This window comes from Lepus europaeus, chromosome 17, assembly GCF_033115175.1.
Source record: "Lepus europaeus isolate LE1 chromosome 17, mLepTim1.pri, whole genome shotgun sequence".
Lineage (NCBI taxonomy): Eukaryota > Metazoa > Chordata > Mammalia > Lagomorpha > Leporidae > Lepus > Lepus europaeus.
Window position 1 is genome coordinate 753,174 of NC_084843.1, and position 22,385 is coordinate 775,558.

General features: G+C 63.7%; 1 protein-coding gene across 1 annotated transcript in view; it reads right to left on the minus strand.

The window, feature by feature from the left end:
* Positions 1 to 22,385, minus strand: part of LRRC27 (leucine rich repeat containing 27) — a 39,650-nt gene that overhangs the window by 16,309 nt on the left and 956 nt on the right. Inside the window, exons 2-5 of the mRNA XM_062215154.1 lie at positions 22,143 to 22,273; positions 18,883 to 18,941; positions 10,544 to 10,702; positions 2,185 to 2,551 (exon numbers count right to left, since the gene is read on the minus strand). Of these exons, the coding sequence (XP_062071138.1) occupies positions 2,185 to 2,551; positions 10,544 to 10,702; positions 18,883 to 18,941; positions 22,143 to 22,273 (716 nt within the window). The remainder of the gene's footprint in view (positions 1 to 2,184; positions 2,552 to 10,543; positions 10,703 to 18,882; positions 18,942 to 22,142; positions 22,274 to 22,385) is intronic.

Genomic DNA, 22,385 nt, shown 5'->3' on the forward strand with positions numbered 1-22,385 from the left:
CGTCTGGGTGGCCAGCCCACCTTTCATTATTCAGGCCCCTTGGCTTCCCAAGGCCTTCCCTGAATCCAAGGGACGCCTGAGAGGACAGGAGGCCAGCTTCTGGGGGGGGGGGGTGGAGCCAGACGAGTGACCTCCTGTTCCCTGTGCCCCCTGCCCCTTGGCCAGAGGCCTGGAGCAGCACTGGCCTCCCCACGTCCACACCAGGAAGGGCTCTGTGAATGACGAGCACTGGCGGGGGCGGGGCTGAGGCACAGAGGGGCTTCCCACAGGCAGTGGGAAGCCAGGGCCCCACGGGCCACAGGACACGGTCTCAGTCTGGGTGCCCTGCCGGGGCTCTCCTTCTCTGCCCCAGCTTTCCAGGACGCCCAAACACATCTTCGAAGCCAGGGCTGGTGCACTGACAAAACCGATGTCCTAGTAATGGCCCGCCACAGCACCCCGGGTCACGGCCGCTCACAGCGACACACGGCAGGAAGAGAGAGGGAGGCGGACTGTCCCTCACGCGGCTGGGAGACGGCTGTGAGCTCTGCAGGGCTCAGACCACAGGGCACCGACCACGTGTCCCACCTGCTGTCAGCGCGCCCACTCAGCTTCCTCAGACAGAAATCCCCACGGCCTGCACGGCCTCCCCACAGCCTGACGGGGCTGCCCACGGCCTGCACGGCCTCCCCACAGCCTGACGGGGCTGCCCACGGCCTGCACGGGGCTCCCCACGGCCTGCACGGCCTCCCCACGGCCTGCACGGGGCTCCCCACAGCCTGCACGGCCTCCCCACAGCCTGACAGGGCTGCCCACGGCCTGCACGGCCTCCCCACAGCCTGACGGGGCTGCCCAAGGCCTGACGGGGCTGCCCACGGCCTGCACGGGGCTCCCCATGGCCTGCACGGCCTCCCCACGGCCTGACGGGGCTGCCCACGGCCTGCACGGGGCTCCCCACGGCCTACACGGCCTCCCCACGGCCTGACGGGGCTGCCCACGGCCTGCACGGGGCTCCCCACGGCCTGCACGGCCTCCCCACGGCCTGACGGGGCTGCCCACGGCCTGCACGGCCTCCCCACAGCCTGACGGGGCTGCCCACGGCCTGCACAGCCTCCCCACGGCCTGATGGGGCTCCCCACGGCCTGCACGGGGCTCCCCACGGCCTGCACGGGGCTCCCCACGGCCTGCACAGGTCGCCCACGGCCTGCACGGGGCTGCCCACGGCCCGCACGGCCTCCCCACGGCCTGACGGGGCTGCCCACGGCCTGCACGGCCTCCCCACGGCCTGACGGGGCTGCCCACGGCCTGCACGGGGCTCCCCAAGGCCTGCACGGCCTCCCCACGGCCTGCACGGCCTCCCCACGGCCTGCACGGGGCTCCCCACGGCCTGCACGGCCTCCCCACGGCCTGCACAGGGCTCCCCACGGCCTGCACGGGGCTGCCCACGGCCTGCACGGGGCTCCCCATGGCCTGCACGGGGCTCCCCACGGCCTGCACAGGTCGCCCACAGCCTGCACGGGGCTCCCCACAGCCTGCATGGGGCTGCCCACGGCCTGCACGGGGCTCCCCATGGCCTGCACGGCCTCCCCACGGCCTCCCCACGGCCTGCACGGCCTCCCCACGGCCTGCACGGGGCGCCCCACGGCCTGCACGGCCTCCCCACGGCCTGCACGGGGCTGCCCACGGCCTGCACGGCCTCCCCACGGCCTGCACGGCCTCCCCACGGCCTGCACGGCCTCCCCACGGCCTGCACGGGGCTGCAACCAGGCTCATGGCACCTGGGGCCTGCTGTGCTTTGCAACCTCCGAGGTTTTCACCCTCGAGAGCCGACTGCGTCCCCAGGGATGAGAGTGTGTGAGGTGTACTCACAGGGGTTACGAGGTCACACACACACTACACCATCACATACACACACTAAATACCAGACACCACACATGCATGCACACACCACACACCAGACACATGCACCACACACGCTCCCCATACATGTAGCATACACATAGCAGACACACATATACTTCATACACACAGCACACACCACACCACACACACACTCACCGTGAGTGGAGTTTTTCTCTCGTAGCCTCTCCCCCGAGCTCGTGTTTGGGCCCCCATCCTGGGAGCTGGCGCCCACGGTGACACAGCCACGTGGGGGAGGTGACTGCCCGCCGAGCCCAGGACAAGCCACACCGCTGCCAGCCTTACCTGGCCACAGGCCCCAGCCTGGCACGGCCCCGGCCCTTGCCGGCCAGCGCGGCCCTGAGGTGCGGGGGCAGCTCCACGGGCAGCAGCTGGTTGGCGAGAGCGTCCGCTTTCTCGTTCTCCACGATTTCCTGCCTCAGCTTCCAGAAGCGCTGCAGCTCCTCGTCGCTGGGCCAGTGCTCCGAGGAGTCGGTGGACCTGCTGGGGTCGCTCAGGTCCAGCCTCTCGATGGGCGGGAAGGCGTCCGCCCGCGCCCTCAGCAGGGCCGCCCTCGGCCCCTGCGCCACCATCATGGCGGCTCCCGGGAACACAGAGTCTTCCGGCAAATCCAGGGCGGGATTCAGAGACGTTTTCTTAACCGGTGAGCTCTCTAGAACGAAACGGCATTCCTGGGGAGGGCCTTGTGCACGCCCCCCCCCCCAATGACTCCTCACCCAGCAGTCGCCACGTCCAGTTGTGTTTAATCTACATTTCTGCCCCCACCCCCAGCCCTCAGAATCTTTGCAACTGGTGGCTTTGGGCTGTCCACTGCTGGACACGGAAGTTCTAGCTCCAGCTAAATTCTCTGAGAGCAAATTGGCTCTTAAGGTCTCCCCATGCTGTGTCTGGAGCTGCACACGGCCCACAAACACTCAGGACCAGTAGCAGCCATGGGAGGCTCGGGGGCCCTGCCGGGTGGGGTGGGGGCTGGCGTGTGTGTGGCCGATGCGTGTCCCACTCGAGACACGGCCTGCCTTCTGTTCAAACCTGAGCGACCCTGACCAGCAGAAGTTGCCTTTGTGAACAGCACAGCCAGGCTTTCAGCTCTCCACGTAGCTGCCCATGGAGCGCCCCGAGCCGCCGTCTCCTTCTCAGAAACCAACGGTGGGGCCGGGGCTGCGGCGCAGCGGGTAAAGCCCGGGCCTGCGGTTTGAGTCCTGGCTGTTCCACTCCCAATCCAGCTCCCTGCTAATGGCCTGGGAGAGCAGCAGAAGATGGCCCAAGCGCTTGGGCTCCTGTACCCGCATGGGAGGCCCGGAGGAAGCGCCTGGCTCCTGATTGGCTTAGCTCTGGCTGTTGTGGCCATCTGGGGAGTGAACCAGTGGAAGGAAGCCCTCTCTCTGCTTCTACCTCTCTCTGTGACTCTTTCAAATAAATAAAATAAATCTTAAAAAAAATAAGAAGGAAATGTCAATGGCCTGACTGTGGTCAAGAAAGAGCACTGATAATCCTCTGTCATTTGCACGTGGAAACACCGAGTCCTCGGGGCGGCCTTGTGGCCACAGGTTAAGCTGCTCTCGCAAGGCCAGCATCCCACAGCAGAGCGCCAGTTCAAGTCCCGGCTGCACCGCTTCTGAGCCAGCTCCCTGCTAATGCCCCTGGGAAAGCAGAGGATGGCCTGAGTGCTTGAGCCTTTGCCACTCACTTGGGAGACCCAGATGAGGTTCCTGCTCCTGGCTTGGGCCCAGATGAGCCCTGGCCATTTAGGCCATTTGGGGGGTGAACCAGCATGCTCCTTTTCACTCTGCTTTTTAAATAAACTAATATAAAAAATAATAAATTCTAAAAAATATTTTTCAATCAGTGGTTTGGCAAATTTCTTTGTCTTCAAGTAGAAGCCGTTCTCTAAACACAGCATCAGGAGGACACCAAACTCCAGGTTAGGGCTGTCACCAGTGGACCTGCCCAGAGCCCAGGGCTGTCACCAGTGGACCTGCCCAGAGCCCAGGGCTGTCACCAGTGGACCCGCCCAGAAGCCAGGCTGTCACCAGTGGACCCGCCCAGAGCCCAGGGCTGTCACCAATGGACCTGCCCAGAAGCCAGGCTGTCACCAGTGGACCTGCCCAGAAGCCAGGCTGTCACCAGTGGACCTGCCCAGAGCCCAGGGCTGTCACCAGTGGACCCGCCCAGAGCCCAGGGCTGTCACCAGCGGGCCTGCCCAGAAGCCAGGCTGTCACCAGCGGACCTGCCCAGAGCCCAGGGCTGTCACCAGTGGGCCTGCCCAGAACCCAGGGCCGTCACCAGTGGACCTGCCCAGAGCCCAGGGCTGTCACCAGTGGACCCGCCCAGAGCCCAGGGCTGTCACCAGCGGGCCTGCCCAGAACCCAGGGCTGTCACCAATGGACCTGCCCAGAAGCCAGGCTGTCACCAATGGACCTGCCCAGAAGCCAGGCTGTCACCAATGGACCCGCCCAGAGCCCGGGGCCGTCACCAGTGGGCCTGCCCAGAGCCCGGGGCCGTCACCAGTGGGCCTGCCCAGAGCCCGGGGCCGTCACCAGTGGGCCTGCCCAGACCCTGCGCCTGCTCTCCCCTGGTAAACCCAAGCATCAGCACAGGCCCCTGATGCAGGCACAGGTGCGTGGGACAGCAGGTCAGGTGACAGAAACGTGTGTGTCTGACCAGGCTGCTTGTGGACAACTGACTGGGCCAGAGAGAAACAGAAATAGGGAAGATGTCGCTGAGCAGGAAGAGGGCAAGACGCCAGGATGCATACAGCTGCCCAGGTCACTTCCCGTGGCCTGGACACGTGGACATCTGAAGTCAGGCACACGCATTCCGGGTGATTCCCGGCGCTGCCAACGTCCTGCTCTGAAACGGCCGCAGCCTCACAGCACGGTCACCCCGCCTGAACCCCAGAGGCCGCTGCTGGGCTGTCCCCCGCTCTGTCTCTGAACACCAGAGAGGAAGCCAGGCACCGCCCTCCACCCTCAGATCAATGGCGCTCCCCAGCCAGGAGCCACATGGAGACCCTGGCCCCACCACGGCCCCTCCTCCTGTGCCCCCAAGGCCTACAGCGCCCTCCCTGCGGGGCCAGTGCAGGATGGGGCAGCTCGGGCGGCCTCAGCCCCCACCCCTGGGGCGCTCAGGCACGGCCCAGCAGCTGCTGTCCCCGCCCTGGCTCGGTACACCTCCCTGCTTCTGCGGGACACTCCCTGCCTCCACGCTACCACCAAGGGCTGCTCTGCTTTTTCTGTCCTTTCCTGAGCCTGGGCAGCCTCCCCCGTGCTCCCGGCTTCCTGCGTCCCAGGCATGAAGGGCCCACCCCGCCCGGGGCGCCAGCCGCCCTCACGGCTCTGAGCAAACTGGGTGGCCTTGGAAGTGCAAGCCCTGACCCAGCGACAGGGCCGGGTCTCAGGGACTGGGGTGACAAGAAAGGGCTGGCAGGAGGACGCGCCAGCTGCCCTCCCCCCAGCCAGCCCCGTGGCTTCCCCCGTGTCCCGGCCACCTGCCTCCCTGTCTCAGAGCCGCTCCTGGGGACTCACACCCGCCTGAGGATGTGGCCGTTCAGAATCGAGCATCCTGGTGCCGCGTGGTCAGGGCTAACTCCTCACTTCTGAGCACTTCACGTCTTTAAACATGCTGTCTATTTTTAAATTCCTACAGTTTTTATTTATTTGAGGGGGAGGAAAGCAGGGAGAGAGATCTTCCATGCTTTGGTTCACTCCCCGAATACCCGCAACAGCCAGGGCTGGACCAGGCCAAAGCCAGGGGCCTGGAACTCCATCCAGGCCTCCCATGTGGTGGCAGGGACACAGGCACTTGGGCCATCACTGCTGCCTCCCAGGTGCACATGAGCCGGAAGCTGGAGACCTGAACGGAGCTGGGACTTGAACCCAAGCCCCTGGATGCTACGGAGGAAGGTGTCCCAATGGCGTCCTAACGGCCGGGGCCATTGCTCACTCCCCTGATAGCTTCCACGGGGGCTTCCGGATGTCACCCACTTCCTCCCCCCAGCCCCCTCTCTTTCTTCCACTTTCCCTTGAGCTCTGGTCTCTCTGCAGCCTATCAGCCTAGTGCACTGCCCCTCGGGGCAGCAAACAACAGTCACCAGGGTCGGGGCAGGTGTGGGCTGGGGGCAGGTGTGGGCTGTGGGGCAGGTGTGGGCTGTGGGGCAGGTGTGGACTGTGGGGCAGGTGTGGCCTGTGCGGGAGGTGTAGCCTGTGAGGGAGGTGTGGGCTGTGTGGGAGATGTGGGCTGTGGGGCAGGTGTGGATTGTGGGGCAGGTGTGGGCTACGGGGCAGGTGTGGGCTGGGGGCAGGTGTGGGATCTGTGGGGCAGGTGTGGGCTCTGTGGGGCAGGTCTAGCTGTCTGGGCAGGTGTGGGCTGTGGAGCAGGTGTGGACTGTGTGGGAGGTATGGGCTGTGTGGGGCAGGTGTGGGCTGTGGGGCAGGTGTGGGCTCTGTGGGGCAGGTGTGGGCTGGGGCAGGTGTGGGCTGTGTGGGGCAGGTGTGGGCTGTGGGGCAGGTGTGGGCTGGGGGCAGGTGTGGGTTGTGGGGCAGGTGTGGGCAGTGTGGGGCAGGTGTGGCTGTCTAGGCAGGTGTGGACTGTGTGGGAGGTGTGGGCTGGGGGCAGGTGTGGGCTATGGGCAGGTGTGGACTGTGGGGCAGGTGTGGGCTGGGGGCAGGTGTGGGCTGTGTGGGAGGTGTGGACTGTGTGGGAGGTGTGGGCTGTGGGGCAGGTGTAGCTGTCTGGGCAGGTGTGGCTGTCTGGGCAGGTGTGGCTGTCTAGGCAGGTGTGGACTGTGTGGGAGGTGTGGGCTGGGGGCAGGTGTGGGCTATGGGCAGGTGTGGACTGTGGGGCAGGTGTGGGCTGTAGGCAGGTGTGGACTGTGGGGCAGGTGCGGGCTGTGGGGCAGGTGTGGGATGGGGGCAGGTGTGGGCTGTGTGGGAGGTGTGGGCTGGGGGCAGGTGTGGGCTATGGGCAGGTGTGGACTGTGGGGCAGGTGTGGGCTGTAGGCAGGTGTGGACTGTGGGGCAGGTGTGGGCTGTGGGCAGGTGCGGGCTGTGGGCAGGTGTGGGCTGTGTGGGAGGTGTGGGCTGGGGGCAGGTGTGGGCTATGGGCAGGTGTGGACTGTGGGGCAGGTGTGGGCTGTGGGCAGGTGCGGGCTGTGGGGCAGGTGTGGGCTGGGGGCAGGTGTGGGCTGTGTGGGAGGTGTGGGCTGGGGGCAGGTGTGGGCTATGGGCAGGTGTGGACTGTGGGGCAGGTGTGGGCTGTAGGCAGGTGTGGACTGTGGGGCAGGTGTGGGCTGTAGGCAGGTGTGGACTGTGGGGCAGGTGTGGGCTGTGGGCAGGTGCGGGCTGTGGGGCAGGTGAGGGCTGGGGGCAGGTGTGGGCTGTGTGGGAGGTGTGGACTGTGTGGGAGGTGTGGGCTATGGGCAGGTGTGGACTGTGGGGCAGGTGTGGGCTGGGGGCAGGTGTGGGCTGGGGGCAGGTGTGGGCTATGGGCAGGTGTGGCTGTCTAGGCAGGTGTGGGCTATGATCAGGTGTGGGGTGTGGGGCAGGTGTGGGCAGTGTGGGGCAGGTGTGGCTGTCTAGGCAGGTGTGGACTGTGTGGGAGGTGTGGGCTGGGGGCAGGTGTGGGTTATGGGCAGGTGTGGACTGTGGGGCAGGTGTGGGCTGGGGGCAGGTGTGGGCTGTGTGGGAGGTGTGGACTGTGTGGGAGGTGTGGGCTGTGGGGCAGGTGTAGCTGTCTGGGCAGGTGTGGCTGTCTGGGCAGGTGTGGCTGTCTAGGCAGGTGTGGACTGTGTGGGAGGTGTGGGCTGGGGGCAGGTGTGGGCTATGGGCAGGTGTGGACTGTGGGGCAGGTGTGGGCTGTAGGCAGGTGTGGACTGTGGGGCAGGTGTGGGCTGTGGGCGGGTGCGGGCTGTGGGGCAGGTGTGGGATGGGGGCAGGTGTGGGCTGTGTGGGAGGTGTGGGCTGGGGGCAGGTGTGGGCTATGGGCAGGTGTGGACTGTGGGGCAGGTGTGGGCTGTAGGCAGGTGTGGACTGTGGGGCAGGTGTGGGCTGTGGGCAGGTGCGGGCTGTGGGCAGGTGTGGGCTGTGTGGGAGGTGTGGGCTGGGGGCAGGTGTGGGCTATGGGCAGGTGTGGACTGTGGGGCAGGTGTGGGCTGTGGGCAGGTGCGGGCTGTGGGGCAGGTGTGGGCTGGGGGCAGGTGTGGGCTGTGTGGGAGGTGTGGGCTGGGGGCAGGTGTGGGCTATGGGCAGGTGTGGACTGTGGGGCAGGTGTGGGCTGTAGGCAGGTGTGGACTGTGGGGCAGGTGTGGGCTGTAGGCAGGTGTGGACTGTGGGGCAGGTGTGGGCTGTGGGCAGGTGCGGGCTGTGGGGCAGGTGAGGGCTGGGGGCAGGTGTGGGCTGTGTGGGAGGTGTGGACTGTGTGGGAGGTGTGGGCTATGGGCAGGTGTGGACTGTGGGGCAGGTGTGGGCTGGGGGCAGGTGTGGGCTGGGGGCAGGTGTGGGCTATGGGCAGGTGTGGCTGTCTAGGCAGGTGTGGGCTATGGGACAGGTGTGGGGTGTGGGGCAGGTGTGGGCTGGGGACAGGTGTGGGCTGTGGGGCAGGTGTGGGCTGTGGGGCAGGTGTGGGCTCTGTGGGGCAGGTGTAGCTGTCTGGGCAGGTGTGGGCTGTGGGGCAGGTATGGGCTGTGTGGGGCAGGTGTGGGCTGTGGGGCAGGTGTGGGCTCTGTGGGGCAGGTGTAGCTGTCTGGGCAGGTGTGGCTGTCTGGGCAGGTGTGGCTGTCTGGGCAGGTGGGGTGCAGGGGTTAAGCTGGGACGTGCGATGCCCACATCCTACACCCGAGCGCTGGTCTGCGTCTTGGCCACTTGGCTTCCTGTCCAGCTCCCTGCTAATGCACTTGGGAAGCAGCAGTGGTGGCTCCAGCGCCTGTTCCTCTGCCACCTGCCTGGGCGACCCGGACGGAGCTCCTAGCTCCTGACTCCCGCCTGGCCCAGTTCTGGATGTTGGGACCACCTGGGGGTGACCCTCAGAAGGAAGGAAGCTCTCTCTGTCTCTGTACAGGGCCACACGTTACCGACACGTAGGTAACTGTGTGTTTTGATCTCCCGTGTACCAGTGTCTGCCCTCTCCGGCTGCTGCAGGTGCTCCAGGCCGAGGCTGCAGCCCGTCGCTCCGGGCGCCTCCTTTATCCTCACTTCACTCCGCCCTGATGCAGACGATGCCTGTTCACCCCCAGAACATCAGAGCGCGTGCACGGACTGGACACCCCCCAAAGGGCACTGACACACACGTCTATAAGGACATGAGACAGCCTCGACTGTGGAATTCCAAACTTAGCAGCGACACTCGACGGGCAGGGAATGTTCCCACCCACTGGTTCCGTCCCAACTGCCTGGGAGCCAGGAACTCATGCAGGTTTCCCATGTGGGTGGCAGGGACCCCGCTACAGAGCCATCCCTGCCACCTCCCCGGGCGCCTGCTGGCGGGAAGCCGGGACCAGGAGCAGAGCCAGGACTTGAACTCAGCACTGGGGTGTGGGCGCAGGTGTCCCCAGGCCACACGCTGGCCTGGAGCCATCGTCACGCCACTTTCTTGTGCCGACTTAGAAATACTTCACTGCTGCTGCTGCTGCTGCTTCTTCTTCTTCTTCTTCTTCTTCTTCTTCTTTTTTTTTTTTTTTTTTTTTTTTTGACAGGCAGAGTTAGACAGTGAGAGAGAGAGACAGAGACAGAGAGAAAGGTCTTCCTTCCATTGGTTCACCCCACAAATGGCCGCTATGGCCGACACCCTGCGTCGATCCAAAGCCAGGAGCCAGGTGCTTCTCCTGGTCTCCCATGCGGGTGCAGGGCCCAAGCACTTGGGCCATCCTCCACTGCCCTCCTGGGCCTCAGCAGAGAGCTGGACTGGAAGAGGAGCAACCAGGACAGAATCCGGTGCCCCGACCGGGACTAGAACCTGGGGTGCCAGTGCCACAGGCAGAGGATTAGCCTAGTGAGCCGTGGCGCCGGCCCACTGCTTCTTTCAAACAGACCTCAAGGGACCCCTGGGGCAGTGGCCTGCTGGTGGCCTGGAGGCAGTGACTTTTGATTGCTTTATCCCAGTGAATTTTTTTCTTTTTTCAAAATCCTCCCTGGACAGGCTCTGTGACAACACTGAGGATGTAAACCCATGAGCATGGAGCCAGGAACAGGCCCTGCTGTGACGGGGGCAGCGGGAGGCCTGCGTGTGCCACAGTCAGCTCTGTGTTCCTCATGACATCACTAAGATCAGAGCGCCTGGGGGCAGCGTGCTGGTGCAGTCGGCGAAGCTGCTGCCTGCCATGGCGTCACCCATATGGGTGCCGGTTCATGGCCCGGCTGCTCCACTTCCCATCCAGCTCCCTGCGGTAGCCTGGGAAAGCGCTGGAAGACGGCCCAGGAGCTTGGGCCCCTGCACCCATGTCGGGGACCTGGAGGAGGCTCCTGGCCCCTGGCTTTGGTCTGGATTTGTGGCTGTTTGCAGAGTGAAGCAGCGAGTGGAAGACCTCTTTTACTGGCTCTCTTTATATCTCTCCCTCTCTCAGTAACTCTGACTTTGAAATAAATAGATAAAAAAGAAAGAGCAGACAGGCGGTGCCATTTCACGCCCGGCCTTCGGAATCACGAGCACAAACCTTGCGACGCCGACGCCGACGCCCCGGGGAAGGAGTGCTCCGTGGCGCAGATCCGCAGGAACGTCAGGATGGCCGCCAGCCCCCGCTGCACGATCAGCTGTGGGGGGAACTCCAGTGGACAGTGCCTCAGGTTCAGTGCTCTCAGCGTCGTCACGCGCCCTGCAGGGGACAGTCAGCACCCACGTCCACGCCCTGCCCCACAGGGTGGACACGGGGACACAGCACCCACGTCAATGCCCTGTCCCACAGGGTGGACACGGGGACACAGCACCCACATCCACGCCCTGCCCCACAGGGTGGACACGGGGACACAGCACCCACATCCATGCCCTGTCCCACAGGGTGGACACACGGACAGTGCCTCAGGTTCAGCGCTCTCAGCATCATCACGTGCCCTGCAGGGGACAGTCAGCACCCACGTCCACACCCTGCCCACGGGGTGGACACGGGGACAGAGTCAGCATCCCACGTCCACATCCCATCCCATGGGATGACACGGGGACAGAGTCTCAGGTCAGCGCTCTCAGCATCTTCATGCGCCCTGCAAGGGGACAGTCCGCACCCAAGTCCATGTCCTGTCCCACGGGGTGGACACGGGGACAGAGTCAGCACCCCACATCCACGTCCTGCTCCATGGGATGACATGGGGACACAGTCAGCACCCCATGTCCACGTCCTGCCCCATGGGGTGGATACAGGGACAGAGTCAGCACCCAGGTCCACGCCCTGCCCCACGGGGTGGATACAGGGACAGAGTCAGCACCCACGTCCACGCCCTGCCCCACGGGGTGGATACAGGGAGTCAGCACCCACGTCCACGTCCTGCCCCACGGGGTAGATACAGGGACACAGCACCCACGTCCACGTCCTGCCCCGCGGGGTGGATACAGGGACAGAGTCAGCACCCACGTCCACGTCCTGCCCCGCGGGGTGGATACAGGGACAGAGTCAGCACCCACGTCCACGCCCTGCCCCACGGGGTGGATACAGGGACAGAGTCAGCACCCACGTCCACGCCCTGCCCCACGGGGTGGATACAGGGACAGAGTCAGCACCCACGTCCACGCCCTGCCCCACGGGGTGGATACAGGGACAGAGTCAGCACCCACGTCCACGCCCTGCCCCACGGGGTGGATACAGGGACAGAGTCAGCACCCACGTCCTCGTCCTGCCCCACGGGGTGGATACAGGGACAGAGTCAGCACCCACGTCCACGTCCTGCTCCATGGGATGACATGGGGACACAGTCAGCACCCCATGTCCACGTCCTGCCCCATGGGGTGGATACAGGGACAGAGTCAGCACCCAGGTCCACGCCCTGCCCCACGGGGTGGATACAGGGACAGAGTCAGCACCCACGTCCACGCCCTGTCCCACGGGGTGGATACAGGGACAGAGTCAGCACCCACGTCCACGCCCTGCCCCACGGGGTGGATACAGGGACACAGTCAGCACCCACGTCCACGCCCTGCCCCACGGGGTGGATACAGGGACAGAGTCAGCACCCACGTCCACGCCCTGCCCCACGGGGTGGATACAGGGACAGAGTCAGCACCCACGTCCACGCCCTGCCCCACGGGGTGGATACGGGGACAGAGTCAGCACCCACGTCCACGCCCTGCCCCACGGGGTGGATACGGGGACAGAGTCAGCACCCACGTCCACGTCCTGCCCCACGGGGTGGATACAGGGACAGAGTCAGCACCCACGTCCACGCCCTGCCCCACGGGGTGGATACAGGGACAGAGTCAGCACCCACGTCCACGCCCTGCCCCACGGGGTGGACATGAGGAAGGAAACAGACGATCCCGCTCAGTGCCTGAGGCAGATGACACAACGAACGTCTGGATTTGCTTTAAAAAATCCGCAGGGAGACAATTCTGCAGATTCCAACCAACCAACCAACCAACCAATCAAAAACACAGCAAACAGAGGCAGCAGAAGCCACCACCTCCAGGTAGAGTTCAGGATACGTCACTACAGCACAGGACAGGAAAACCACAGCAGGCAGAGAAAGGGAAACGCAGTCCACGCTCAGCAAACCAGCCGCCCACGGGGCCATCTCTGTGGGCCCAGATGTGGAGACAGCAACGTCTCCCACGTGACCGCTGTTGTGTGACCGCTGTTGTGTGGCCGCTGTTGTGTGACCACTGTTGTGTGACCGCTGCTGTGTGGCTGCTGCTGTGTGACCGCTGTTGTGTGACCGCTGTTGTGTGGCCGCTGCTGTGTGACCGCTGTTGTGTGACCGCTGTTGTGTGACCGCTGTTGTGTGACCACTGTTGTGTGGCCGCTGTTGTGTGACCACTGTTGTGTGGCCGCTGTTGTGTGACCACTGTTGTGTCGCCGCTGCTGTGTGACCGCTGTTGTGTGACCGCTGTTGTGTGACCGCTGTTGTGTGCCCACGGAAGTGAAGAGCACGTGCGGGCGCAGAGGCGAGCACCAGGAACGTCAACAGAGGTGGGAATTACACAGAAGTCCCCAGTGCTCCTAGAGCTGGAACTCAGAAAGATAAACCAGATGGGCGCGACAGCAGCGTGCAGGGGAAGCAGACAGGGAGCTTGAAGACGGAGCCGTGACGATCACTCAGGCTGAGCGTCACACAGTAGAAAGACGGAACAGCAGCAGAGCCCAGGGACTTGTGGGACGACACATGTGCCGGCACATGCGTACAGAGCAGGAGAAACACCCGAGGAGACCAGGGCAAGACACCCAAGGGAGAGGGTAAGCGTTAACCTACGCATCTAAGAAGTAACACGCCCCAAGGGAATCGCACTGAGACACAGCACCGGCAACCGAGGGATGACAAGGAGGGGTCCTGCAGACAGCAAGGTGCCGGGTGCACGACAGCCAGATGGGCGGCTGATGGCTGTGAACACAGCCAGAGGACGGCAGAGGGCAGAGAGCCGGCGCCCCAGTGCCCCGCATGCAGCCACGCCATCCTCCTGGAGCAAGGATGGGGCAGAGGCACCCCACGCTGACGCACAAGAACATGGCGCCTGGCCCAGCAACTTCCAAAGTGTCATAACTAGAAGCCTCCTTTCCCTGCCGAAACCGTGAGGCTGAAGGGCTGGGTCGGACAGCAGGCGGGCTGGACACGCTGAAGACAGAGCTTGGGAGCCCAGAGGCAGGGCAGCAGGACACAACAGGCAGAGCAGGGAGAGCGGCGCACAGGCGCGGAACAGTCAACAGCGCGACACCCCTGGAGCCCCAGACCCAGCAGGGCGACAGCGCAGCGTCAGAAGTAACGTCAAGGACCGGGAACGTTCCAGATCCAACCCGAGGCGCCAGAGAGCAGACACGAGTTCACCAGGACCTCGGCCTCACGGCCCAGCTGGAGAAGGGCGTCAGGAGAATGCCTGGAAAGCAGAGGGAGGACGAATCGTCAGCAAAGGAAACGTGACGGCCGGCCGCCGGGTCCCACGGAAGGGACACAGCCGGAAGGCCCGAGGACGATATTTATTAAGTGGGGAAAATTCCTGAGATCTAGGATTCTATACTCAGCCAAAAATATCCTTCACAACAAAAGAAAAATAAAGGCCTTAGAAAGAAGTCATGGGGAATGTGGGGCAGAGGGCTAGGACCCGAGCTGCCGCCCCCGTGTCAGAGCTGCCGCCCCCCACCATAGCTCCTCCATATCAGAGCTGCCGCCCCCACCATAGCCCCATCAGAGCTGCCGCCCCCCCATAGCCCCCCCAGAGCTGCCGCCCCCCACCATAGACCCCCATATCAGAGCTGCCGCCCCCCCTGTAGCCCCCCCATCAGAGCTGCCGCCCCCACCATAGACCCCCATATCAGAGCTGCCGCCCCCCACCATAGACCCCCATATCAGAGCTGCCGCCCCCCCTGTAGCCCCCCCATCAGAGCTGCCGCCCCCACCATAGACCCCCATATCAGAGCTGCCGCCCCCCCATAGCCCCCCCAGAGCTGCTGCCCCCCACCATAGACCCCCATATCAGAGCTGCCGCCCCCCACCATAGACCCCCATATCAGAGCTGCCGCCCCCACCATAGCCCCATCAGAGCTGCCGCCCCCCACCATAGCTCCTCCATATCAGAGCTGCCGCCCCCACCATAGCCCCATCAGAGCTGCCGCCCCCCACCATAGACCCCCATATCAGAGCTGCTGCCCCCCTGTAGCCCCCCCATCAGAGCTGCCGCCCCCACCATAGACCCCCATATCAGAGCTGCCGCCCCCCACCATAGACCCCCATATCAGAGCTGCCGCCCCCCCTATAGCCCCCCCATCAGAGCTGCTGCCCCCCACCATAGACCCCCATATCAGAGCTGCCGCCCCCCACCATAGACCCCCATATCAGAGCTGCTGCTCCCACCATAGCCCCATTAGAGCTGCCGCCCCCACCGTAGCCCCCCATCAGAGCTGCCACCCCCCACCATAGTCCCCCCATCAGAGCTGCCACCCCCCACCATAGACCCCCATATCAGAGCTGCCGCCCCCACCGTAGCCCCCATCAGAGCTGCCACCTCCCCCATAGCCCCCTCATCAGAGCTGCCGCCCCCCACCATAGACCCCCATATCAGAGCTGCTGCCCCCACCATAGCCCCCCATCAGAGCTGCCGCCCCCCCACCATAGCCCCCCCATCAGAGCTGCCGCCCCCCACCATAGACCCCCATATCAGAGCTGCCGCCCCCCACCATAGACCCCCATATCAGAGCTGCCGCCCCCACCATAGACCCCCATATCAGAGCTGCCGCCTCCCACCATAGACCCCCATATCAGAGCTGCCGGCCCCCTCCATAGCCCCCTCATCAGAGCTGCTGCTCCTGTATCAGAGCTGCAGGCCATGTGGGGAGGGAACCAGCAAACAGGAAGATCTCACTCTGTCTCTGTTTCTCTCTGAAACTCTGACTTTCAAGTGAGTAAATGTATCTTTTTAAAAAAAAAAAAAAAGCATCCATTGGATTCATGAAAATAGTAGCAAAAAATGTAAGGAGGAATGGAGCTAAAAGTTGGTGAGGTTCCTCTGCTCCAGACTGGTTAAAGTACTCATTTCAAAGAAAATGTAACAAACCCAGGATGCAGTCTCCAGGCCCATCACTAAGTAACCATTGTTGAACTTCTGCTCCCAGGAGTGCTGCAGCAGCTCCGCGCCAGGAGAGCAGCGGGAGTCAGGCGGGCTGGGGGGCGACAGCTGCAGGGGATGCTGGGTCGAGGTCAGGGCAGCGGTGGCCCAGAAGGAAGCCGGCGGGGCCTCATGGGCCCAAAGGCTACAGCACAGGCACAGAGGCACTGCAACAGCCGGGGCGCAGGGGGAGAGCCAGGAGGCCACAGTGGTAGGAGGCACAGAAATCCCACATGCAAATCTTTGGCTGAGGCCTGAACCCCATAGACCCAGGACAGACTGCAGAGGCCCAGGCACGGCTGCAGGAGCTGGTGGGGATCCCCGATGTCTCTTGTGCCCACGGCAGCAGGAGAGTGTGAACTCTGTCCTGTGAGTCTAGCTACTTTTCTTTGTTAGATGAGGACTATCACAGAACCCAGCATCTCCACGACGTCTCTGTGACGATGTCCAGGACACAAACCACAATCACTACACACAGAAGAAACCCAAGGATGCTCCCACAGTGAGAGGAAGGGAAAGCCACGAGACCCCGAGACAACACGGACAGACAGACGCTGCCCCCGCCGGAAGCCCACACGCTGGGGAGAACGTGCCTCCGCCCAATAGGGCACGAACTCCCAGCACAGAAACAGAAACCACTTAAGATGCGCAGGAAAAGCTTAGGACTAAAACTCAATATCTGACCAAAAAACACTAGGTCGGGAGCCAGCTCCATGGCACAGTAGGTTAATCCTCCACCTAAGGCATCGGCATCCCATATGGGCGCCGGTTCTAGTCCCGCCTGCTCCACTTCCGATCGAGCTCTCTGCTGTGGCCTGGGAAAGCAGTGGAGGATGGCCCAAGTCCTTGGGCCCCTGCACCCACATGGGAGACCTGGAAGAAGCTCCTGGCTCCTGGCTTCGGATCGGCACAGCTCCGGCCGTTGCAGCCATCTGGGGAGTGAACCAGAGGATAGAAGACCTCTCTGTCTCTCCCTCTCACTGTCTGTAACTCTACCTCGCAAATAAATAAATAAAATCTTTAAAAAAAAATACTAAGTGGGCTTCGTAGGCCATTGGAGATGCAGGGAGAAAGAGGCTCGGTGACCGTGGAGACGGCCGCCTAAGAACAGAAAGGTGGTTCCTGAAGACGTGCAGGCCTCGGTGAGTGGCTCCTGAAGACGTGCAGGCCTCGGTGAGTGCGGGGAGGGGACAGAGGCCCGGCGCGCAGCAGAGGGGAGGAGACAGACTGGAGCAGTGATGACGGGAAGCGTCTCGAGCGGGGGCGAGGCAGGACTGTACCGCTGAGTGAGCTCAGCAAATTCTAAGCAGACCAAGCATGAAGGAAAGCACAGCTGGGCGTCTCCGCCCGAAACAGACAAATCCTGGAGGGCGCCCATGGTGAGCAACACGCCCCCCACGGCAGGACAGAGCCAGCAGGCACGCGGCGACGGCCCGGGGCACGGCGTCGGCTGAGAAAACCCACCCCACCCACGGCTCCCTCCAAAGGGACATCATTGCGGCTGAGAACCGAAACCACGTGGCCTGGGGCATTGCAGAAGGCAGCAGCGGGGAGCTGGCTGGTTGTGGGAGCCCTGAGGGAGCTCTTCAGCCAGACAGAAAGCAGGGGTCGCCAGCGGGCCGGACACTGCTCTCGACTGAAGGCGAGAAGTGTAACAGCGCGCTGCGGGCTCACACGGTACGCAGACAGAACGCACGGGCCAAGCACGTGTGAAGGAGTGTGGCTCAGTGTGACCCCGGGACCACGGGTGAGCGGTAGAACCCCCATGGCAGCCACTGCGCTGCTAGGGGAGCAGGAGCTACACCTGCAGCTACTCCTACAGCTACACCTGCAGCTACACCTGGAGCCACACCTACAGCTACACCCAGAGCCACACCTACAACTATACCTACAGCTACACCTGCAGCTACACCTGGAGCTATACCTGGAGCTACACCTGTAGCTACACCAGGAGCTACACCTACTACTACACCTGCAGTGACACCTGGAGTGACACCTACAGCTACACCTGGAGCAACACCTACAGCTATACCCGGAGCTACACCTGCAGCTATACCTGCAGCTACACCCGGAGCTACACCTGCAGCTGAAATGGGAGTGTCAATACGCATTCAACACACACTGAACTGGAAAGTAACAGTGAAACTGGCCCTGGCAAGACACCCAGAGAACCAGCAGTGACGGGCGACCTCAGTCGCTCCCGCCGACACGCTGCTAAACGTGGGGGCCTGAGCGCCCCCAAGAAAAGGCAGAGACTGCCAGCCTGGATGTAGCGATGGACCGTGACTCCAGACGGCTCGGGTACAGAGAGGTCACAGGGCAGACGGGAAAACGTCTTCTCTGCACATAATGAGCACAAGATGGTTGGCACAGCCACGCTGTCCTCAGCGAATGATCCCTGAGCACGTGGCCAAGCCACTAAAACCACCATCAGCCACTAACACCACACAGAGGCGCTGCCACGTCACCAGAAATGCAGGGGCGGGGCTGTGGGCGGAAGGTAACAGGTGCAGCCGCCCCGAGGAGCTGCAGGGACCACGGCATGTTCACTCCTGGGTACCTACGTGCAGGACATGAAAACGTCCACACGTGACAGCGACAGTCGGACAGAAAGCCAAACCCACAACATGAAGACTGAGAGGTGGCCCAGCTGTGAGGGACAATCAGGCACAGGGAACAGCACGCGCAAAGGCCGCAAACGGGACTTGGCCTCAGCCATACAGACAGACGAGGCGGCGCCAGGCAAACGCGTACCAGAGGAGCGGAGCTCACAGCGGCAGGAGGAAACCAAGCAAGCAACGTTCGGTTCAGCCAGCGACTTGGTGCCAGATTCCATGGGAACTCCTGTTCCCCCAACAGCGCAGTGCCGAGTACACGAAGCAAAATCTACAGGTGTAAAAGGAGGGTCGACAAATCCACAATCACGCGGGAAGACTTCAACACAGTTCTTGGTTACTGACGCCAGAAAGAGGACGGTATCAGGACTGGAGGTAAATCCAGAGAAACGCTAAGTGAACTCTGCCCGAAACCCAGACCATCACTCCAGCCACGACTGCGCTGGGTGCCGAGCGCCTGCTCCCTCCCCCGCCCCCACCGTCACCACGCTGTGCGGCACCTGTTCCGCCTGACAGCCGAGACCCCTGTGCTACCCCCAGCCCCTCCCAGCACGGCCCATGGCCCCCTCCCCAGGTCTGCTGGCTTCCAGGGGCAGCACTTAAACCTCACCACCTCCAAGGATTTTGTGGTTCCCACACTCACCCAGCTCCACCGGCAACATCTTGATAGGGTTTCTCTCTAAGAGCAAAGTTTTCAAGTGCCTTAAAAACAAACAAAACAGTTACTTAGGCAGCAGAAAAGCAGTGGCCCCCCAAGTTCACAACTCTCGCTTTTCTGCTCTTTCTGGGTGACATCTGCAGCCGGGCACGCTGCAGCCAACGGGGCTCTGGGTGTGAGGATCCGGGCCAGGCTCTGGCACTAGGACCAGCAGGCTGGCACTCCCAGCTCTGCAGGGCACCCAGTTGCATCCCCGGCCTCTCCCCACCTCAAGCCAGTGGCCCTGCCCCATCCCCCCGTGGTGACAGTCACAAATGTCCTCAGACACCACCAACAGCCTCCCGGGGACAAACCACTGTCCTGGGTTCCAGCTTCCTGAGAAGCCAGGATCAAGGGCCTGCAGCTTTCTGTGCAGGACACTGCCCCTCTCAGACAGGACCCAGCGCCGGGGCTTGGGGAGGTTTCAGAGTCAGGAAAAGGCCAAGGCACATTTCTGGAATGTTCGTGACACCTATCAATCACAGACAAGCAAAAGCTTCAAATCAAACCCTCTCGCACCTCTCACTGGACTGTGGTCCTTGGGTCTCACCGGTGATCTCAAGGTTACTTCGTGTGTGTGTGTGTGACCCATCTGCCCCTCTCCCTGTTCTGTCTCCCAGCTGAGCCCGGCACGCAGGGGGCGCCGTCCTCCTGCTCCTCTGCTGCCCCCGGCTGCTCCTGCCATGGGCTCGGCTCACCCAGCCACTGCCCCACTCAGATGTCAGGGCGCAGGGACGCTGGGGATCCCGGTCACAGGTGCCTGCCACCAGGAGACAGCCCCGCAGCCGCAGCAGCCCAGGCCCGGGAGAGCCTGCGCCTGCCTCCTCGCTTGCTGCAGCGTTGCCAACGCCACGCCCAGCAGGCAGGAGCAGTCTCGGGGGAGCGCCTGGCGGGGCCGACTCCAGGCTCACACCTGCAGCTCTCCTTCCGCACCGCGGCTTCTCAGTGACCAGCGCTTTGGAGGTCCTCATCGGGGCCACCAGGGTCCCCACAGCTTCCCAGATACGAAATGAGACTGCCGGCGTTTCACGAGAGTTCGACTGATTGGCAACGACCCCGAAGGAAATGGGGCTTCCTTTCCCCAGTGCTGGGGGCCAGGCCGGTGGGATGGGCCAGGCGGGGGTGGGCTGGCAGCCAGGGGCTGCTCCACCTCTGACCCCAGGCTCAAAGACTCTCTGGAACGTTCACCACCACCAGGGCTCACCGTGCTGAGCTGAGCTGGCCCTGCCGGCGAGCAGACGCACCGGCTCCTCGGCTGCCCGTCTCTGCCGGCAGCCTGCGCGCCCCAGACACGGAGAAGGCCCGCGCTAACGCTGCCATTGTCTTAATTACACTTTCTGAGCATTTTAAGGCTTTTTAATAAGCCCATAATTACTTAAACTTTCTAATTAATATGTTTCAGCTCTGCACTAAGCTGATCTAATTTTAAAGCTGTAATAGGTTATAAATCATAGGCAAAATTATATCGTAAACAACATGAAGCAGCTGGCTTTGACTGGCAAAATCAAAGCATTCCAAAAGTTGAGCACGGCGCGCTTGCTCCGGAAGCAGAGCACCCCCGGGAGCAGGCCGCGGCCGACTGTGCCCGGCCCGCGCGGCCACTCGCAGCACCGAGGCCAAAACCTCTTGTGGAGGAGAAGCACCCAGTCACCCTGAACGCTGCACGCCCCTGTGAAGGAGGTGGCCCCGGAGGGACGGAGGCAGCCCTGCCGCGGGGCCCTGTCACCCAGCCAGCGGCCGGGCGGGCACGCTGCCCTCTTCCCCAGACTCCGTCCAGGACCCGCCCTGCCCCTCTCAAAGCCACCAGAGGCCCTCCCTGGCCAGCCTCGTCCAGGTGTGATGGCCCCTTGTGTGCACAGCTGCGGCTCCTCAGCCGCCTGCCAGTCCCACCCCTCACAATGAAGCCAGGCCAGTCCCACCCTCCCCACTCGCGCAGCCTGGGACTTCCTGTCTCTTTCCAAGTAAAAGTCCGGGATGCGACCGAGTCCCACGGGTGACCCTTGAACCCTGCCTCTCAGCACAGCCCTGCCGTGTCCTCACTCAGCCCCCCGCCACCCCTCGGCCTTGGTGGGAGCTCTGTCTCCCCATGGGACACGTGGGATGCGGCCTAGCGCTTCCCCAGAGGCTGCAACAGGAGCCAGTGGCCTGCAGGAGAAGCTCAGGAACGCCATGCTGCTCCTGGAGGGGGGGGGGGGGGGGGCTCAGGCAGGTGTTCCAACCAAGGGGGCGGGGGCTCGGGCAGGTGTTCCAACCAAGGGGGGCGGCTCGGGCAGGTGTCCCAACCACGGTGGGGGGGCTCGGGCAGGTGTTCCAACCACGGGGGGGGGGGGGCTCGGGCAGGTGTTCCAACCACGGGGGGGGCTCGGGCAGGTGTTCCAACCACGGGGGGGGGGGCTCGGGCAGGTGTCCCAACCACGGTGGGGGGGCTCGGGCAGGTGTTCCAACCACGGGGGGGGGGCTCGGGCAGGTGTTCCAACCACGGGGGGGGGCTCGGGCAGGTGTTCCAACCAAGGGGGGGGGGCTCGGGCAGGGTCCCAACCACGGTGGGGGGGCTCGGGCAGGTGTTCCAACCACGGGGGGGGGCTCGGGCAGGTGTTCCAACCACGGGGGGGGCTCGGGCAGGTGTTCCAACCACGGGGGGGGGCTCAGGCAGGTGTTCCAACCACGGGGGGGGGGGCTCGGGCAGGTGTTCCAACCACGGGGGGGGGGGGCTCGGGCAGGTGTTCCAACCACGGGGGGGGCTCGGGCAGGTGTTCCAACCACGGGGGGGGGGGCTCGGGCAGGTGTTCCAACCACGGTGGGGGGGCTCGGGCAGGTGTTCCAACCACGGGGGGGGGGGGCTCGGGCAGGTGTTCCAACCACGGGGGGGGCTCGGGCAGGTGTTCCAACCACGGGGGGGGGGGGCTCGGGCAGGTGTTCCAACCACGGGGGGGGGGGGCTCGGGCAGGTGTTCCAACCACGGGGGGGGGGGGGGCTCGGGCAGGTGTTCCAACCATGGGGGGGGCTCGGGCAGGTGTTCCAACCACGGGGCGGGGCTCGGGCAGGTGTGCGTGGGGAGAGCCGCTTCCGTGTCTCTTAGGTGGCTTTGGAAACGCTGTTAAATGCTTGTGTTCCGAAGTAAACATGCAGTGAGGAACGGGAGCCGAGCGTCAAAGGCACAGACCCACGTTTTAAGAGGGAACTTCTGGGAACAGACACACACTTACTTGTGAGCCCCGATCCCGGAGGGCAGCGCCTTGATCCTGTTGTACCGGAGGTCGAGCCAGGTGAGGTTGGGCAGCAGCTGGAAGAAGTCCTTGGGGATGGCGCAGAGGGCGTTCCTCTGCAGGTGCAGTTGCTTCCCAGGAAGAGGGGAGAGGCACAGGCCGTCACCAAGCACAGCCATGCACGCCCGGGCCGGAAACTCCCCGGCGCTTTACCCCTCAGGAACCTGGGCAGCACACGGCAGG